The 20,199-nt window shown below is 37.4% G+C and overlaps 1 protein-coding gene across 1 annotated transcript in view; it reads right to left on the minus strand.

Annotated features, from left to right (window-relative positions):
- The window catches only part of Myo3a (myosin IIIA), a 180,483-nt gene that overhangs the window by 21,278 nt on the left and 139,006 nt on the right, over nucleotides 1-20,199 (minus strand). Inside the window, 8 exon segments of the mRNA XM_004641883.1 lie at nucleotides 1,213-1,375; nucleotides 4,156-4,267; nucleotides 6,406-6,611; nucleotides 8,862-8,939; nucleotides 9,413-9,492; nucleotides 12,843-12,972; nucleotides 14,966-15,054; nucleotides 16,819-16,972. Coding sequence (XP_004641940.1) covers nucleotides 1,213-1,375; nucleotides 4,156-4,267; nucleotides 6,406-6,611; nucleotides 8,862-8,939; nucleotides 9,413-9,492; nucleotides 12,843-12,972; nucleotides 14,966-15,054; nucleotides 16,819-16,972 — 1,012 coding nt within the window.

Below are 20,199 nucleotides of genomic sequence, written 5' to 3' on the forward strand. Positions count from 1 at the left end.
AAAAGAAAAAGAAAAAGAAAAAGAAAAGAAAAGAATAGAAAAAGAGAAAAAGAAAAAGGAAAAGAAAAGAAACAAGATTTTAGTAAAGTAACACGGAGCAAATGTATGGGCTACAACATCTCCATTTAGGGCAGCATGTCAGAGTCAAGCTTATACATATTTCTTCAAAAATACCAAATGTTTTAACTAAGGGGAATGAACAGAGGATTGTAAGTAACTTCTTTCACGTAACATATGTTTCACTGTCAAATCTGTTATATAAAACTTTTTTTATTTGAGCTTTATGGATTTCAGAATCATGGATAAAGAATTAGATAGCAAACTACTGAGACTGCATTTTGATGTCTTATTGAAAAGTTAACTAGGTAAAATTCTGACAGAAAAACTGATAGCCCATTCCTGACTAACAGAACTGGGCCTGGAATGTGGACTCTTCAACATTAGTTAGCTATTCTGCCCACTGTATTGCAGTTCTTCAGAATGTAGATGTGCCCTATCAGTAAGTGATAAAATTAACTTGGAGGGTTCAACCTAGAATCTAAAAATAAAATGGAATAGATTAGAAAAGAAAATATTAGAGCACAGTGTTTGTTGTATGTACCAAGTTCAGTTAACAAGTAAGATATACTTTTTTTACTATATGTGTAGTAGAAAAAATTTGAAAGACATTGTATCAAACCATGCTACGCTCTATTTAAATTTATGTCATAAGGAAAGACAGAAAGTGAAACCCAAAGGGTATTAATACATTTAAAAATTATGAAGTAAAGTATGGTTACAGATATTATTTTTCAAGAATTAATAAAAAGGGATGCCCTTTATCAAAATGAAATTTAATTAAGTTGTCAACAATTATGGCAAGCATAACCTTTGAAACAGAGTAGGAAGTCTTATTGTCCAATGAGTTATAATACTGTATACTGATTTTTGAGAGTCATAATTAATTCAATCACTTGTTGCAGCTTGCACAATAGGCCAACTATGTTTCATTAATCCTCAAGAAAACATTCATTCAAATATTAAAAGTGTCAATCACCAAAATAATCTCGTTTAGATTTAATATAGAGAAAGTATCAAAGCAGTAGATGCTTGGCATAAATCCATAATAAAGTTGGTGGTCTTTATACAAGAAGGGCCAGAGGATTTTAGGCCCATGTCTAGACACAGCAGCATGCATGCTTGGTCACACTGTGGGAAGGCCTGAGGAGTTACCTGACTGTATTACTATAGCGCTTTCTTTCCTTTTCTGCTGGAGTTTTTGGTATCTTCTTGAACCCAAGAATGCTCTCACATAGGCTTGGATCAAAATAAGCTTGTCAATGGCTTCCTTTCGCATTAGATTTAACTGTTCCACATGATAATATTTAAGGAAAACCTTAAAAGAATTAAAATGCGAATAACACCAAGGCACACAGATGTGAAGCACTCAAGTGCTCCACTTTGAAGGACAGACTATATATTACATCATTTTAGGCCTGGAAAATCACCATCTTTTATTTCTGTGGCATGGATGCAGCCGAGAGAGTGTAGATATTTTTAAGCTTGAACAAGACCCTTTCTTATAGAAGGAAGCAGAAGATAGCAATGATATTGCTTATTTGCAATTATCAGCTTAAACTTTTGTTGAGTGGGACAATAAGAGTAAAAAATTTGAGTTCTCTTTAGCAAAGTTTTAGCATCACATATTGAGCCAAACCAATTTTAGCATCATATGTTGAGCTTAGTGGATTTTTTTTTTTTTTTTTTTTTTTTTTTTGGTGGAACTAGAGATTGAACTCAGGCCCTTGTGCTTGCCAGGGCTTATTCTATTGAGCTATCTCCCCGGCCCCTTGAGATTAGTGGATTTATATTAAAACAAATTCATTTAGACCATGATATTTTAAATTTAAAAATCTTGCACAACTATGCATAGGACAGAGGATAATTATAACTGTATTAGTTCATCAAATAGTGATTGACCCATTTCTTCTATATACTTATCTGGGGGGATACAAGGATGTTGATAGCAGAGGGAGTAAGGCAGAGAGAGGGCCTAGGCAGGTTTAAGTAACAATACTGTCACCAGGCCCAAAGGTACCATGGAGAAAAGGGGCTTGGGTAAGGATGCTACGAAATCAACAGCACCCAGGGAGGAACCTGAAGTCATAGAATACTCTTCTCATCTAAGACTTTTTACCTTCACCACACCCCCTCAGGAAACAGAAAGTTTTTTTTTTTTTGGCGGAACTGGGGATTGAACTCAGGCCATTGCGCTTGCCATGGAAGCGCTTATTCCACTGAGCCATCTCCCTGGGCCCCCAAAGGATGATTAATTTTTTTTGGCGTTTTTTTTTACTTTAATGGTTAAATTTACTAATAAAAATCACCTCCAAGAGTATACCGGATCTATCAAGAAAGCCACATAAATTAAAATTCTGTGAGACCTGGTCCACTTGACCACAGAGCTCACACTCAGAGCATTGTCCCAAACTAAGAGCCTGGCAGAGCTGAGCATGATGGACTTTGATTGAATTCACTTTTAATTTCCACAGGACTCTAGATGTTAATATATTTAGTCTGTTCTTCTGTTGACAATTCATTTAAAATTCAATTTGTTTAAAAAGGTCATCATTTTTTCCTGCATAGCATTAGAAATGTTCTTATATTAAATACTTTTATCCATGTTAATGAGTTTGAAAAGGTGAAGTGGGAAAATACAAATAGCTTTAAAATGCTACTTAAATATCACATAGAGCTGGAAAGCAAAGCGCCTTTTCACAAGTGAAAACTCCATTTAAAGTTAAGCATGTGTTACAGACCATAAATGATGAGATTTTGGCCTGATGAAATTCATTTTTGTGAGCTAAATGAAGACAGTGTGAAAAAAATACACACCTTTGAAAACTCAGAATTTCCCCTTGCTAAATATTGAAGTAAATATGTATTACTGAATATGTGGGGCACCCAGTCTAGGATCGACAGTTTTGAAATGGGTCTTAAACCATCACAGGATTATTGTCTCCTCTGAATACTCTGATAATCTCCCAGTCCTCCTGTCTCCAATATACTCTAAAACACATTTCTTTCTAAATGTGAAGTCTGTTTTGATACTGCTGTGGTGTGACCAATAGTACTTACTCTTGAATGGCCAGTCTCTGAGTATCTCTTCAATTTAATGCTGCCCTTTTCCTCATCCTCCCTAGTGCTACATCTACTATATCCTAAAGAGCAGTTAGTGTACACTGGTCCCTTCTTTATGCCATTGTCTCTATCTTTTGATCCTTTGAGGACAGGCAGGAATCCCAGCTCGTGCTTTCACCAGCCACAGTTTTTGGTTTCATGTTCAGATTGGTTATGGTTCTTTTAAACTTTATTCTGTTAGGAATTAAGTAAGTTAAACTCTTACAAATTCTCAAAGCTAACGATTAAAAACTCAATATCCCAATACATAGTCAAGAAACAATCATTAAGATTTTACCTCAGATAAACTTCAAATGTTTAATAGAAACAAATTTGAGAATTAAAGAAAACAAAAATCTTATTTAGATGACTATGATTTTTCCCTCTATTTGATGGTGATTAGAATAACAAAAATGTATTAGTCTATTTTCAGTTCCATTACAAGTAAAGTATGTTCATTATAAAATTTATTTTTTTGATAAATTGTCAAGATAAATATTTTCTTGTATTTTTAATTTTTTTCTTTTATAAGTACATATTTGCAGGGCATGGTTACATTAATCTTGGGTAGTAGGTACATGCAATGAATACAGCTTTTTTTTTTTGTCCCCTTCTGTTTCCCACCCAACTCCGAATTGCTTTTCCTCATTTTCATTCTTGCTATTATTCTTCTTACCTCATATTTTTGTCATACAATGCTGAGGTTGTTAGGCTCCTGTACATGCATATCTTAATTGTGCTTCCTTCCCCTCCCTGCTCCTCCTTCCCCTGGGTCTCCTGGACCTCTTCTCCAAAGGAAATCTTTGTGAATTTGTTTTAAAAATAGAGGTGCTGTGACTTTAAACCTCTGTAACTTAAGAGTTCTATAACTTAAAATTTCTTAAAAGTTCTATCACTTAAAAGCCATCATATTTTCAATCATTGTAAAGTGTTGTCATTCTCAATAAATACAATATAATTTTTCAGCTTTCTATAAAAATCATTTGAAAACATTACTTTTGTTTTTCCAAGGGCCCAGTTATCAAGACCAGCTTTTTCCAAAATGGCAGCACAGGTGTCTGGGCTCACTGGGGGCTCTTCACTTGACTTGTAGCAGAGAACATAGTATCTGAAAATGGGAAAAGATGCCAGTTAGAACACTAGAGCAGCCTAACATCTCATTACTCTGATGGCCACTGGACAGCTTTGTCTGAGGGAAGGGGACAGTCCCAGCACAAGAAGCCCATCCTTAGAAGGGGATATTGGGACACAGGCCCATCCTTAGAACACTCCAAGTAGACCACTACAGACATGCAAATCCAAGACCAGTCTATTGTATGAATGTGTTTTCTACCTCTATGATTGATTTTCAATGTTGAACTCCAACTAAAAAACTTTATTAAAAGTAGAAGGATTTCAATTGTGAAAAACAGAGAGAAATTTTATTCTTCTTTTGACATTCGAAAAACACTAGAAGCCTGCAAAGCTTCCATGTGTTGAAAGCTTGTTCCCTGGAGTAGTGCTACAGGGAGCTATGGGATATTTAAGAAGGGGACCCAGCAGGGGCTCTCAGGTCATTGGGGGTACACCCTGGAAGGGGATACTGGGACACTGGCCCCTTCCTTCCTTTCCCTCTGTCCTTTACTTACACATGGGACTGATGAGCCCCCACAAGTCCAAGCAATCATGGACAGAAACCCCAAATCTGTGAACCAGAGGAAACCTTTTCTTCAAAGTTGATGATCTCAGGTATTTGCGACGGCACGAGAAAGCTGACCAACACGGCGCCTTGTGCCAAGCAAGTTCTCACCTCACATTTTCACTTCAGATTGTTCTTTGTCACATAGCAGAAGACAGGATAGATAAAAGGGGTGAGGAACTGTGCATCCTCTGGGGTGGGTTAGTCAGAGCTAAGCCTGGACAGAAGAGGATTAGTTAAGTCCCATTTACACCTCCACAAGAGTGCTGCAAATTGTTCTGCCTTCCTAAGTATCTATGCCAATTTAGATGACACCTTTCAAATTAGTGACAGAAAAAGTTTAACTTCCTGCAACATTCTGTTATTTAGAACCATTATTTATATGTTTTCTATGTAGTTCTTTCTCATTTATTATATAGTAATTTCATACTTTACTATAGCACAGAACTTTGAAATATATGTATAGTAAAATAATTTAGTCTCATTTCTGACCTAATTAAACAAATATCTTTCAAATGCAACATTATCAACATAATAGTTTTATTTCTCCTTATGGTTTATATTGTAAAACCCTGGTTATTTTTAAAAATATTGCGTTAGCCAGTCATTGAAGGTTGTCTTCATAATTTTAACTCTACTGTTTTTCTCATTTTATCTTCTGTCAACCCACCAAATACTTTTACCATTAGCTTAATTAATTTTACATTGGCCTCAACTGTTGAAAGAACTCCTTAGATTTAATTGACTCTTTTAAAAACTGACTTTCTTAATTGACATAACCTAAGGGGCCTTTTATATCTGCTAGGTCAACTTTAGGCATAACGTCATGACTTAACCATTATAACCATCCTATCGGGTAGTCACAGAAGATTTACAGGTGGAGAAAATGATGCTCCACATTGGCCGGGGTTTCTCAATGCCAGCAGTGGTGACATTTGGAAGGCAGCTGTGTTCACCACTATACCACCAACGCCTCATCAGTGGTGACATTTGGACAGGGAGAGTTCCTTATGGTGTGGAGGTGCCTGGTTCATTGTAGAATTGATGTTTAGCACCATCCAGCACCTCTGTTCACCAGACGCCAGTGAACTTTCTTCTTCTAGGTTTGACAGACAAAAACACCTCCAGACATTCCCAGGTATCTTTTGAGGGGTAAAATCCTCAAAAGATTTTAGCTGAGAATTGCTTTATATGTCCCATACCAAGCAACAGAATTAGGATGTCAAGGAAGGTCTTCAGCTTCTCAGTATGGAGACTTGGGCCTCTTGACATTCTGGGGTCTGCCTGGCATTTTCTGTGGCCACAGAGAGTTCCCCCCTCCCCGTAAAGAGCTCCCTTCTCTTTTTCAATGTCAAATCATTTGCACGAACAAAATGCCTCCCTGCTCAACCACCAAGGTAATTCTTTCCTATTTTGTTTCCTATAATTCTTCTGAAGAAGTTTTACAGAGGCTATACAATGGAAACTTAAAGTGAAATCCTCAATAGAATAAGCACTTTCCTGGCAAGCACAAAGGCCTGAGTTCAATCCCAAGTTCTGAAAAAAAAAAAAATGTGTAATCCACATACCGCTTTATAAAGTTAGCAAAGAGTATCCGATGTGAGTATCCCAGTCTTCGAATTCTTGCTGTTTCCAGAATTCCTGTGTAGCGAAGCTGCAGCAGAACCTTCTCTCTGTCATACTTTCTTGCCTGACGCTCATTATTTGGTTTGATGCAACGGACAAAATGAGGTTGGCCCACCACCATTTTAGATAACAAATCCATCAGAGAGTACTATAACATGTAATAAAAATAAATTTCCTGGGATACCATACACAAACTTATGAGCTTGCACATCTTTTTACTAAATTGATAAAATCTGAAAAATTAATGTTAACAAATGATCATACTAAGAAATAAGTGGAGGGAGATCTAATTTAACAGAAGTTTTACTTATATCTTAAACATCACACATTTACTTATGAAAATGTGGAAGCAGTAAGACAAAACTTGGCCATTAAAAGTTTGCCTATAAACTCTTAAAACAACTTTCATTTAAACAGGTAAAAATAGTTTTGTGAGCAATTAAATCCTTTCAAGCACATTTACTGAATTATAATATTTAGACACACAGTTTGATTAATCCAGTTTATAAATTAATTTTCTTGTTTAAAGTTCTCTTTATAGAGAGTGCAAAAAGTACACACTTTAGTTACTATCCCAATCATCTCTTATTTTAAAATACTTTAGAATATAGAAATAAGCAAGTTGTATTCACTTTATTCTAGTTTGCTTCAGCTTGTTCACTTTCTTCCTTATTTTAGGAGAAGTGTTCGTTCATATGACAATAAGCTTTGCTCTGCAACAGGACCTTATTGAAATCATAGTAATTGATAACTGGGCAGTAAATAATAACATACTAGGATGATCATGGTTCACTAAATGTACAATTCCAGCAAGCTATACCTCAAGGACGAGAACACTATTGGCAAAATAACACTGAGGCATGGGACGTGATGACAGATGTATCTCTTCGTGTGTGGAAATATACAAGTCTATAGTCATACGTGCAAACAGTACTACAACTGGGCAACTGGCAAGGCACTGAATTTGCATGCCTTCTTCTTGGCTACTGGGACTCAGAAGTGACCTTTCCACATAGCTGGGTCTGCCACTGTGGAGCCCCTTCATCATGCAACTCATCATTCCCTTGGCTACTCCAACATCTGATTGGCACTGCTGTTGCGAAAGGGACACCTATGGGCTGGAGTTTTAAGGAGCAGTTTACTGCAACCTATGCACTGAATTTTCTTAGGGGCCCTAGCATAGTGTTGTGTTCTATTCATTCTTGCCTGTAGAATGAAAAATAGCTTTAAAAACTACTATATAGTATGTAGAATTATCTTCTATCATTTCTCAGTTCAGCCCTGAGGATGAAAATGATTTCGTGAAATAATCTCATTTAAACCTGATGTCAATAGGAGAGTTATGATAATAGTGTGCATAATTCACATAAAAAAGAAAATAACATGGCACTTAACACTTTCAATGATTCACCTGTGTTTCTTTAAGTAAAGGGAATGCATCAGCAGCTCAGGTTAAGGCACTAAGGTACCATGGGTGACTGAGCGTACCTAGCTATCTGCTTTGAGCTTAGGGCTTGAAGAATATTTGATCAAAATATTCACATAGTTTAAGAAGTATCTCATGAAGGTGTTAGAGAGCTGGAGACTAATAGTGCTGGACACTGATAGTAAGCCAAATCCAATTTCCTCTCCTTCCCCCACATTAAATTATGTCAACTGCTAATCTCTCAGTCTGAGATGGTATTTTTTTTCTTCATTTCATTGGTTGGATAATCTGATTTTATCAGAAGAGATAAAAATATGGATGGATATCTAGAGTTTTCTAGAGCATGTAAAAAACTGAAGTGCTTCTTGCTTTTCTTTCCTTCTTATTGTCCAGGGCAGCTCTGCTTGGTCCCATGGTGAGCAACTTCCCCGACTTTTCTCTCCACTCCATTCCTATGCTGGCTTCTCCTACCCTGCTGTTGCATAGCTCACATATATGCTTGGAGACGTGAGCTGGAGACACATGCTCAGCCTTGTCCCTGCTATTTATCTTAAATTCGTTCAGAAGGGGAAAGAGAATTGATAATTTTAGCACTTAATTAATAACTATTTTTAGATCTTATTCTAGTAGAAATGCATTTGGTTCTATTGATCAATTTTAATCAGGAAATAGAGTTCTAGCAAGATTATCATGGAGAAACAAAAGTAGTTTTGCAGCTTAAATATCAACAGTACATTTTTTTTTTCAGAACCAGGGATTGAACTCAGGCCCTTAGCGCTTGCCAGGGAAGCACTTATCCTACTGAGCCATCTCCCCGGCCCCTCAACAGTACATTTTGACATAGTCTGAATCTAACAAATACTCAAATGGGATACAATAAATAACGCTGATTTTTGTGATCAGATTTTGTTATCTATAATTCATTTACAATAACATCCCCTAAACTCAGCCCACCATAATGAAATATCTTACTCTAAAATATGATGCAACTGTTTGGGTTTTCATATTGGTTGTTTCTAGGCCATGTCGAGTGGCTTCTCCAGTTTCACCCTAAAAAGACCAAGTAAGACAGTGAAGTTAAGGTACCTATTATAGTTTATGATCTATAGAGAGCACATGGCATTATTCCTTTAGGTTACCTTAATTTCTGTGTTTAAATATACAAAACTATTTAATGTGGCTAATATTTATACTTCAAAGTAACCTTTTTGTTAGTTGTATTGTTATTTTGATTGGTCTCATGTAGAATGCAGCTATTTCTGTTCATAGCCAATAAATACATTTTTTTTGTTGACTTTAGTGTAACATTTAAAACTATTTTTATAGAGTCTTAGGAATGTATCAGGAATGTATATTTGATCTGCTGTCAGTAACATGATGATGACAAATAGCCATTTAAAGAGAAAAGATGCATCAAAGAGAGAAAAGCTAAGGAAAAGCCATTCCTTTAAGGAGCACACCACACTGGCACATGTTGGATTCTAGACTCAGGAAAAATGTTTTTGTTTTTTTTTTTAATTTACCTTTGTCAGGTTAACTGATTTTTCTGAAGTCTTCATTTGATAGTTTATTACATTTTTAGTTTTGGATAGTGGCAGGTTACCTATGGGATGTAAATAAAATCAATTTACCTCATAGAATCCTGAATCATTAAACAATTTTTATGGCATTTATTTAAAATAAGCACTGTTGAACTCACAATAATAAGACTCAGGTCCTTAGATAACTATTTATGGAGACAAGGATAAAATAACACAATGTAAAAGTTTATAATAAACCTTAAATCCAGACCACCCTCTCAAACAAAAACAAAGACACCAAATCTTCCAGTTTGGGAAGAAATAAAGGGCAGAGGTATGAGTTGTAGTTCCTTTCAATTGTGAGGTAGTATGAGACAAGTATTACAAAGATAGTGATTTGCTTATTATGTGTATATTAATTGACAATGAAGATTTTTCTACAACTAAAACTGGTCTTTATGATGAGCCTTAAAAAATATTCACATGAGGTGCTTATAAGCAAATCAAGTGTGACTGAAAGAAATGGTCATTCAGTCTAACGTTTAGACTTATGCTTCATAGGAGAGGCTACGTAGAGATAGTCAATCCAAAGCTGTGAAACAGTGATGGACATAGAAGCTAGAAAGACTTGGGTTTGACTCCAAATGACCATTGGTGGGTCATTTTCACTACTTTCTCATCCATCTATGGTGATGGTTAATCCTGACTGTCAGCATGATTGGCTTGAGAGACTGGTGAAGCTCACTTCTGTGTGGGGCGTAGGGGTGGCACTGGGAGCTGTATCGGGCCTCTTTCTCCTGCTCTTCCTCGTTCTCTCTGCTTCCTGCTGGCCATGTTAGCAGCCTTCCTCTGCTGTGCTGTTTTGCTATGATATTTGTGGCTTGAAGCCAGATCTCACATTGAGCCAAAGTAAACCACTTCTTAAGTTGTGTGTGTTAACTATTTTGTCCAAGCAACAAGAAGACAAGTAATACAAGCATCACATACAATAAACCAAACTAATACACAATCCAAGAGCTCACCACCCCAAGGTAATGTTCCAAATATCTTCAAAATTCAGTATCATTTCAGAAAGATTATTTCTCCTCCTTGTTTTAGGTGATAGCCAGAGACTACATGTTTTTCACTAATCTTTCCCAGTTTTTCATAATTGCAAAAGGTTAGCCCTAAGATGATGGGGCAGGAAGGAACCCTGTCTGAGATGAGGCTGGTGGTACCTCTGATTTGCTCTCTTTCTCCTCCTTCATTATTTCAGGAAAATGGCTGAGAGGGGTGTACAGGATGGCTTCCACAGTGGGCTGCAACTGTGAAATGTGAAACTTAACTATGGCAGGATGGACACAGGCAGTAACACACGAGTTTCATTCACTGTTATTTTTTATCATTACCAAAGAAAGTTTTAGAAAAAGATTTAATTGAAAAAATACTATCACAGGTTGGCCAACTATCTCAGTGGGTTAAAGCACCTGCAAGTAGGTGCAAAGTCCAGGGGTTCAATCCCTGGGCCTGTCATACTGTCCCTGTCCCCGGGGTGCACTGAGACTGGGTGTGGTGGTGTGCACCTGCAATCCCAGCACTTGGGAGGCTGTAAACAGGAGAATCACTATGAGTCCAATTTAGTAGTGAGATGCTGAACACCCTGTAGACCCTTCCCTAAAAAAAAAAAAAAAAAAAAAATGAACAAACAAAAAACAACAACAACAAACCCCAACCAACCAAGCAAAAACCAAAAACCAAAATTATCACAGCCTCATGGGATTTCTTATAAGCATGATAAGTATACAAAGTTTTAGGAACACATTAACCAGGCTAAGCCGATTCCCTAATATTAGTCAAATAATTTAAATTTAATATTTACCTGAAAATGAAAAGACTAGAAGAAATTTAGTAAAAGCGTAATAGCGTCACTTAATTAATGTATACAGTAGTCATCAAATTACTTAAAGTAAGTGAAGAATCTTTTAAAAATTTATTTGTGGAGGACAATAAAAGCTAAAATTAGCATAGATCTTAATTTCAGAAAATGTATCCACTTTGCCTTCATACTTGATCTGATAAACAAAATGGCCGTAAAGCAAACCAGAGATGTGACTAGCAAGGAAATGTGCCGTGTTCCCTTCACGATAGTTGAGATAAAGTTCATATATGAAGCCGTGATGCAATGACCATGGCTTTTTTAGAATCTTAGAGACAGCAACATAACCTAAAATTGCCCATTTCAGATTCTTCTGTAAGTTATACACATCAAGAAGTGAGGTACTGCCATAAAGATAGATCAATGTCAGTGACACAAAAAAGTGAAGTCGTCTGAACAGTGTCAAAGCAATCCAATGGGGGCATCATTTCCCCCCAGAATGGTGCTGGAATGTTTGAAAGTGACAGAGAAGAGTGGAGGGAAGTGTCATAAGGAGATATCATTTGTGGTGATGAATAGATTCACTAATAATTTTGGTGATGTAACAGCATGATCTGGGTCCATGTCTCACAAAGTCAGAGAATGAAATCAAAGACCAAAGAGGTAGACAAGAGGAATGGTTGTTAGGAAGACAGAAATAGCTTGCACAGCAGATTGAAGTGTCTGCTTAGGTAGACACCGGGGCTGGGGTTCAATCCCTGGTGTGCTGTGCTGGATCCACCCCTTGGGCATGCTGAGATGGCGATTGAGACTGGGTGCCAGGTAGCATGCACCTGTAATCCCAGCCCTTGGGAGACTGAAAACAGGAGGATCACTATAAGTGCAATCTGTGTAGTGAGGACCCTGTAAACCCTGTACTAAATTCATTTAAAAAAAAATCACATAGAAATAGCATGCAATGGTCAGGACGGGACCCAAAATTGGGTTGACATAGATCTTTTGCACAGAAGTCTTTATTAAAAAATTACCAGAGCTCAGACCACTCTGAGGCAAAGTAAAGTTAAGTTTTAGGACAAAAATAAGCTTACTTAAACTAGAAATGTGCCTACGACGAGTCAAGGCACATAGAAAGCTTACGTCTGCAGGTGCCTCTCACCCAAACTATAGTTTTACGATGTAGATACAAATATAAGAGTATGCATGGTTAATTGGATGAAGATGTGTGGTTTATTTTCTGTTTTTGAGACGAGGTCTTGCTCTGTATTCCAGGTTGGCCTGGAGCTCCCTACATAGCCAAGGCTAGCTCTGAACTCATGATCTTTTTGCCTAAGCCTCTCAAATGCTGCGATTGTAAGCATGTACCACTATGACCCATATAAATGCCTCAAACACTAATAAAAAGTCTAGCTTTGTCACATTGATTTATGTATGTTCCTCAGATGACCTGGGGTAGAGGATATCAATAAATGAATATTTTGTGAGTTGAAAACAAATTAACATAAAAAGTTGGGGATTATGTTCCTATAAATAAAAGAGACAGAAACTACATGATTGGGCTTTGATTGGAAATCACCTTACCTGTTTTGGTCAGAGGAAGGTTGACTAGTTGCCGAATCACACTGTTCTCTGATGATCTCAGAAGTAGCACAATATCAGTTGGAAGAGTGTCTCTATTTTTAGCCAAAAATCCATTTGCACTGTAGAGGACCTGTTGATTCAGGATGCTGTTGTCATGACCACAATCAGAATCAACATCATCAACATCAATATTTACTGAGTGTTTTTACTCTATGCTGGCAATAGGGATAGAAAGATTACAAAGATAATCCCTTATAATTTGACTGGAAAAGTGAACTTCTGTATATGAAATGTGTCCTACAAGAAATAACTTGTGTCTCACTGATTTTATTTGGCTCACACCGTAGTTTGATTCTTCCCATTACATTGGAATTTGGTATGTTTCTTTTTTATATTTGGAGGGATGAGAAGTATTTGTGTTTACCAAGGCATTCCTGATTCTATAATAACTATCCATCTGCACTGATTGGCTATGATTGACTTTTACCTTAGTAGTGGCATCTAAACAGATAGTGGGTGTTTGTGTTTCTGATACTTCAAATAATCTTAAGATGTCTTAAAGATGAGAGTAATTCACAGACTTCTGAAGGATAACCCAAGAGGGTGGTTGTTATGTATTGAACTGTGTTCCTCCACATTCATATCAAAATTCTCTGCATGCATACAGAAAAAAGGCCACATGAGGACAGTGAGACGACAGCTGTCTGTAAACCACGAAGGAGGCTGCAACCAGGTGCTACTTGGATCTGGAACTTCCAGGCTCTAGAACTGTAAAGAAAAATGAATTTCCACTGCTTAAGCCACCCTACCTATGACATTCTTGTTATGCAGCCTCATGAAACTAAAAGAGTTGTTTAAAAATATTGGACAGCTGCCAGGGAGATGTCGCAGTGGAATAAGTGCTTCCATGGCAAGCGCAAGGGCCTGAGTTGGATTCTAGGTTCTGCCCCCACAAAAAAAATTGGATAAAATAGTCACAGACAATTACTGATGCAGAGTCTTGAAAGAGGCTTCATTTAGAAAATTTTATGCTCAAAGTCCTAACAGAGGTTATAATTTTCAAGGTTTAAGGTCTACACTTTAATGACAAAAGTCTGTGGAATATTTGAAGGTTGCCAAACAGAGTAGTTGCCATTTTGATCATTTTATTTTTATATATTTTCATTTTCCCATCCCTTCATCTGAATGTCTTCTCTACCTTGATTTGAAATCTGCTAGTATTTATGACATCACTGGGAGGGAGTGGCCCATTATTCTGCAACAATGAAGGGAAGGGAAGCGTTCTCTGCATGTAGGACTCAGTCAGACCTAAGGCTCTTTGGTGTGTGCATGTGTCTCAACCGATGAGTGAACATTTCTTCCTCCAATCATGTAACAGTCCATCAGCCAACTCCACCTAACTGGGTTAGCTCTGCTCTCTATTCCTTTTTGTATTGAGAGAGAGGAGAGATAAGGGCTTCAGTAGAGAGAGAGGAATTAGAAGTCTGAAAAGCACAGTACAGCTTACACAAAAGACTCTTAGTACTGTTATATAAAAAATTAGGTAACCCTTGCCAGCTAATCACTTACAGCCAACTCTTATAATAAGAAAGATAAACTCTGAGTCTTGGCTCCTTCTTTCATTTTTTCTTTAGTTTCTTAATGAAATTTCCTTTACAAAAACTAGAGCTTACTGTTACAACTCTGTCATAAGACAAGGATTTGTTTTTTACCTTAGTAACAGATCAGAGGTGTATGCCTTGCAGTGCCAGTGGTCTCCAGGGGCAATGGCCGACAAAGGCTATGAGAGACTGCAGGGTCCTGAAGAGCAGAATGGGGCCAGGTGGGGCCAGAAATCACTGGCCATTTCATTACAACCATCTACCACTATTTTGGACTTTTTTGGGGGGTCTTTTTTAGAGACAGGGTCTCGCTATGCAGTTCAGGCTAGTCTTGAGCTCATGTTGTAGCCCACATTAGTCTCAAACTCACAATGATTCTCCTGCCTCAGCCTCCCAAGTGCTGGGATTACAGGTGTGTGCCACCACATCTGACTTATTTTGGACCTTAGTTTCCATGGCAATCCTCATTATTTGATAAAAGGTTAAAAAGAAAATTAAGTTATAATTCTTGAGAATTCTTACCTTTCCTGCATAATGATAAATTCCAAAACTAAGTTCCATTCTTTTGGGTCTCCAGAAGTACTGTGATTTTAGATTACCTTCAAATTTTTCTGTAAGAAAAAAATGTCAATAATTAAAACTCCAAATAACATGCATGTAGAAGATCCTCAGAAAAAACTGGCAGTTTGCATCATTTCTTTCACCATCACATACAGTACACAGGAAATTTTATTTTATATTTTTATGAATTTAGGGCAGGGTGTACAGGATGTACAGGGTCTTACTACATAGGTTGGATTTGTTGTGATTCTCCTGTTTTCAGCCTCCCAAGCTCTGGGATTACAGGTGTGCGCTACCACACCTAGTCTCAATCACGGTTCAGCATGCCCTGGGGGTGGGGCTGGAATGGCAGGCAGGAGTTTGAGCCCCAGCCACTGTGCTCTGCCTATGCAGGTGCTTTAGTCTGCTGAGCTATCTGGCTGGCCCTCTACACTGGAAATTTTTTATAGCTAATCTATGCATATTTGGAACATTGTTATAAGTAGTAAACAAAAGACTCATGATCCTGAATTTTTACCATTGCATCATGGTTTAGGGCAGTTGTCAATCTTAGAAAACATCAGAATCACTCTGAAGACTAACACATGGGCTGCTGGCTCCCACCCCACGTTCCTGATTGAACAGGTCTGGAAAGGGGGCCAACAATTCACATTTCTAACATGTTCCTGGGTGCCACGGAAGTTCCTGGCTCGAGATCTGTACTTTGAGAATCGCTAGTCTAGATGAAGGGAACTGCTTTGAGAATAAGCTGCTGAAAAGCTCGTCAGACCGAGTTTGGTGCTCAGTCTTGAATCCCAAATTTTGGTGGCTTAGCCACCCTTCCACTGGAAGAGCTGGAGGTCACTATTAACTATATATGAAGCACAAAAATCCCCAGAAAAGGCAGTTACATTTCTGTGACAGTTCTAAGACATTCAGATAACTTTGTATTCTACATCCTAGAAAGAACACTTTGATATGTCAAGAGACTCCTATGACGTTACGTTTCCTATAACCTTGGTTTTTTTCCCCATTTATAATTCTCCAATTAGAGGAGAGAATAAGTGAATCAGTGAGTCAGGAGAGAGCAACATTATAGACTTAATGGTAGAAAATAGGATCTGCATATCACCAAAAATAAGAAAAAACTGCAAGTATTTGTTAAAAATAATATCTCTCATCATCAGGGAATATGGTATTCTACATCAGAAAGAGACTTCCTCGGTTGCCTGAAAACTCTGAAGTTCTTTCCTTTATGAAATTGGACTTTTCAATTTTAACTATTTTGGATGATAATCTTTCTAAACATATTATACACATCTCTGTCTTCTCAAACAGAAAAACTGAATACATTAAGTTTCTCTTTGATGACTCAGGATTATTACCACAAACACTTATTAGTGTGCTGAACCTCAAAAGTTATTAAGGTATCTGAGGTTGATTGCCTCTATTAAATAAATGGCTCAAACATCACAGATGAATTTGTTTCTCATTTGCTAGCTTTCTCTTTTCAAATTCTAGATCTCTCTTTCTACATTGCCCACCAAATTCTAATTTCAGGTTTGATAAAATATAAGGTCTTCTAATCTGGGATTCATTCTGTGGTTGAGACTCTACCATAAAATAAGGAGAAATCCAATATCTAACCTTGTTTAATTAATCACTAAATATTTTTTGTCATCATAAACATCCACTAGTCCAGGCATTGGACCCAAAGTCTCTTCTTTGTGATAGTTATTTTCTCCTAGACTACTTAAATTTTTTTTTTAAAAAACACCTAGAATTATATGACTGTATTTATAGAATCATTAAATCATTCTGGATTTAAAACTCACCTATAAGAGTCTGGTCAGTGGCCTTGGGAAATCGACTTTCTTCATCAAGTAGGGATAGTAAACCCATTGGCTTCTGCAGAAACATATCTAAAAGGGGTCGGTTATCTTCATATTCAATAACTCTAGCATCAACATCTTCATTTAGATATTCATTCTATAATATGTCATCACACAAACAGAAAGATACATTTAAATTGTGTGAGTCATGTATAGCCTAAGAGTAATTACCTAAAATTTTACTTTACATACATTATAATAAATTGTCATCTCTGACATTGCCCTTAAACTGAGGGTATCATTTTGTTTTTCTCTCCACAGAATTGTTAGCATCTTAAAATCAGCACTGATTATACTTAGGACAGTCTCTATTCTAGAATTACAGACACTTCAGTGTTCAAATTATGGGAGCATATTAATGAAAAGTAGTAAGATTACCTTCCAGAATTTATAAAACATGAATTATGTATCTCAGGGCTGCACTCTCCCTATCAGGTCTCTCAAGAACATTTACATAGCTTTGCAGTTATGATTTCAAATATTTAGATTTCAGCGAGGTAGGTAACAGTGGGTCATGGCTTTAGAACAGCCAAGGCTTTAGAAGAAATGACACATAGTTTTGCATCTGGATCTGCCACTTCACTGGCCATGTGCAATCCACTGAGGTTTTCTTACCCTATAGCTTCCCTCTTCTTCTTCTTAATTTAAGGTAAATCTCCAAAGTAAACACATATGGTACACTAATAATCATTTGTTACTGGGTAAAAGATGTATGAAAAAAAATAACCATGGACTATGGGACTGTAACACTAGCACAAAGTAGATGCCAGTGACCAACTTTAGAAAAGGGACATGAAGATGGATGGGGTGTCCAGCTTTCTTCATATGACTTTGGTCCAGTGCTGAAGTGAACTGGGACTGGCAGTGCTTATGGTGGTGGTGGTGGTGTCAATGGTTTTCAGGTGATAAAGCGAGTTCCACCACCACACACGTATAACGAATAACTTCTGAGTTGGGGAATATGTCCTGTCTTTCTTACAGGCTCATACTATAGGAATTTTTCACAATCATTTAAATATATTTGTTAATTCATGAAATATATACATTGCACATTTTGCAACAAGGTACTGTGGTCAATAGGAAGTAGACATTAAAAAAAGCTGTTTTAGCATATTTAAAATAGAATTTGGGTGATAATGCAAGATAACATATGGTCGGTAGATGCTACATATAATACACTATACCAGTTTAGGGAAATAAATTTATTTCTGGTAACTTTAAATTTAGCCACTGGCAGGTGGGGCCACTTGGTAAGCTGAAACATTTACTTACTATGGGAGGAGTCTTGTGAAACTGAGCTATTATTTCAAGGATGCCATGAGAAAAAAATTATACATATATTGCCTTGTGTGGTGCTAAGGATTGAACTCAAGGCTTTGTGCCCGCTAAGCAAACCCTCAACCAGTGAACTACAATCCAAGTCCAATGTGCATTTTTTAAGTAACACAAAGTCTTGGGTAAGGGGTGTAGCCCAGAGGTAAAATGTTTGTCCAGCACACAAGAGGCTCTGGGTTTGACCCCTAGCACTGAAAAAGAAAAATGATGTATAAAAACACAGCAAAATCTGGGGCCCAAAAGGTAAAGAAACAAAAACACATTTAATTTATCCCGTACAAGAAAATGAGCACAATATTGTGAAGTTTCATAGCCTTTTCATTTGAAGGTAACCTTGGAAGAAGTCTGTATACCTAGAATTATTTCACTGCTAGACACATTATGTTGACAGCACATAATAGCTTAAATCACCACTGCAAAGTTCAGGAGAACTTTTGTATGCTTTATATAAAAAGCACAGGAGGTTACGGTGTAAACTGATGCATTTGTCATTTCTATTTGCCTGTGTCAAAATCCATAGAATGTTTCTGTGGCAGGTCATACAGAGCAGAGATTAGTAATTTGGAAGACAATGGGATCTTTTTGAAGATACCTGCTAGTGACAGAAACTCCAGGAAATGCTGGAAACAAAGCTATTGTCACAGTTATACAGAACTTATGATAATCATGATTAGAACAATTTATTACATAGTTTATAGAAATCATGATAGCAAAATTTGTTTTAAGGCCTATGTGGAAAAACAAAGCTCATATCTCCTCAGAAAGTCGTCCCGTAAACCCTGTATATTAAGATATATTTAAAGCAGAAGAGTTACTATTTTATTAAAGTGGAAGTGGTATTCTCTGTCCAGATTGTCTGAGTTGCTTGTTGATAGTGGATAGATGACCAGTTCTTTGCAACACCCATCAAAAAGGCTAGGGAAGTCAGGAGACTTGGAAGTTAGGAAATACCTTACCCTCAAGGTCATTCCTGTTTTGCACTGAATTTACGGTTATTTGTGGTTATGAAAAATCCCACAGGAGATGCAATTCCACAGCCATGTCCTAAATAATAAATTTACATTTTTAGGGCCCAACTGAGACCCTAGAAGAGATTCAAGATCACTACACCAAGCCATCAGACTCATGAAGCAGCACAGAAGGATGAGGCCATGGCCTGAGGGAGGCTGCGTGCTTTCCACAGGACTTCCAAAGCAGATGCAAATTCAAGCATAGATTACTAGCACAACAGCTGGTGCTATCACTTAGTCTCTCCTTTTCAGAGAGGCTTTTCCTTCATCTCTCACACTAGTCCAGTCACTTCTCTTTCTCAGCTGACCAGTCTCCACAAGCCCTACAATGCTCGACATTTCTATTGTCTTTTTATAGTATTTCTACTTGTTTACTAATCAGTCTCATTGGAATGAAAATGCCTGTGTTGACACCTGAATCCTCATTGCGTTAGGAGATAGCAACTTTTGAAAAAGGCAAGTGGAGAGCCAAGGGACTGGGGTTTGACCCAGGCACCACAAGACTGGGTGTGGTGGCGAGTGCCTGCATTCCCAGTGCTTGGGAGGCTGAAAACACTGGGATCACTACAAATCTAATCTGTGCAGTGAGACCCTGTAGACCCTGTACTAAATGCATAAAAAAATTTATTAAAAACAAAGAAGAAGCCAAGTAGAAAGAGCTCATAAGCGTGAGGCTACTGGCCAATGTAACTGGTGTCCTTGTAAGAAATGAAACAGACACTAGGGCTGTGCAGAGGAAAGGTCAGGTGAAGACACAGTAAAAAGGTAGCCATCAACAACCACAGAGAGGGTTCAGGAGAAACCAGCTCCGCCAACACACTGGGTCCAGATTTTCAGCCACCAAGTGTGAGAAAATCACTTCCTGCTGGTCAAACAGACTTTCCTTTTCTTTCTTTCTTTCTTTCTTTCTTTCTTTCTTTCTTTCTTTCTTTCTTTCTTTCTTTCTTTCTCTCTCTCTCTCTCTCTCTCTCTCTCTCTC

This window comes from Octodon degus, unplaced genomic scaffold, assembly GCF_000260255.1.
Source record: "Octodon degus isolate 3935 unplaced genomic scaffold, OctDeg1.0 scaffold00145, whole genome shotgun sequence".
In the NCBI taxonomy this organism is placed as follows: Eukaryota; Metazoa; Chordata; class Mammalia; order Rodentia; family Octodontidae; genus Octodon; species Octodon degus.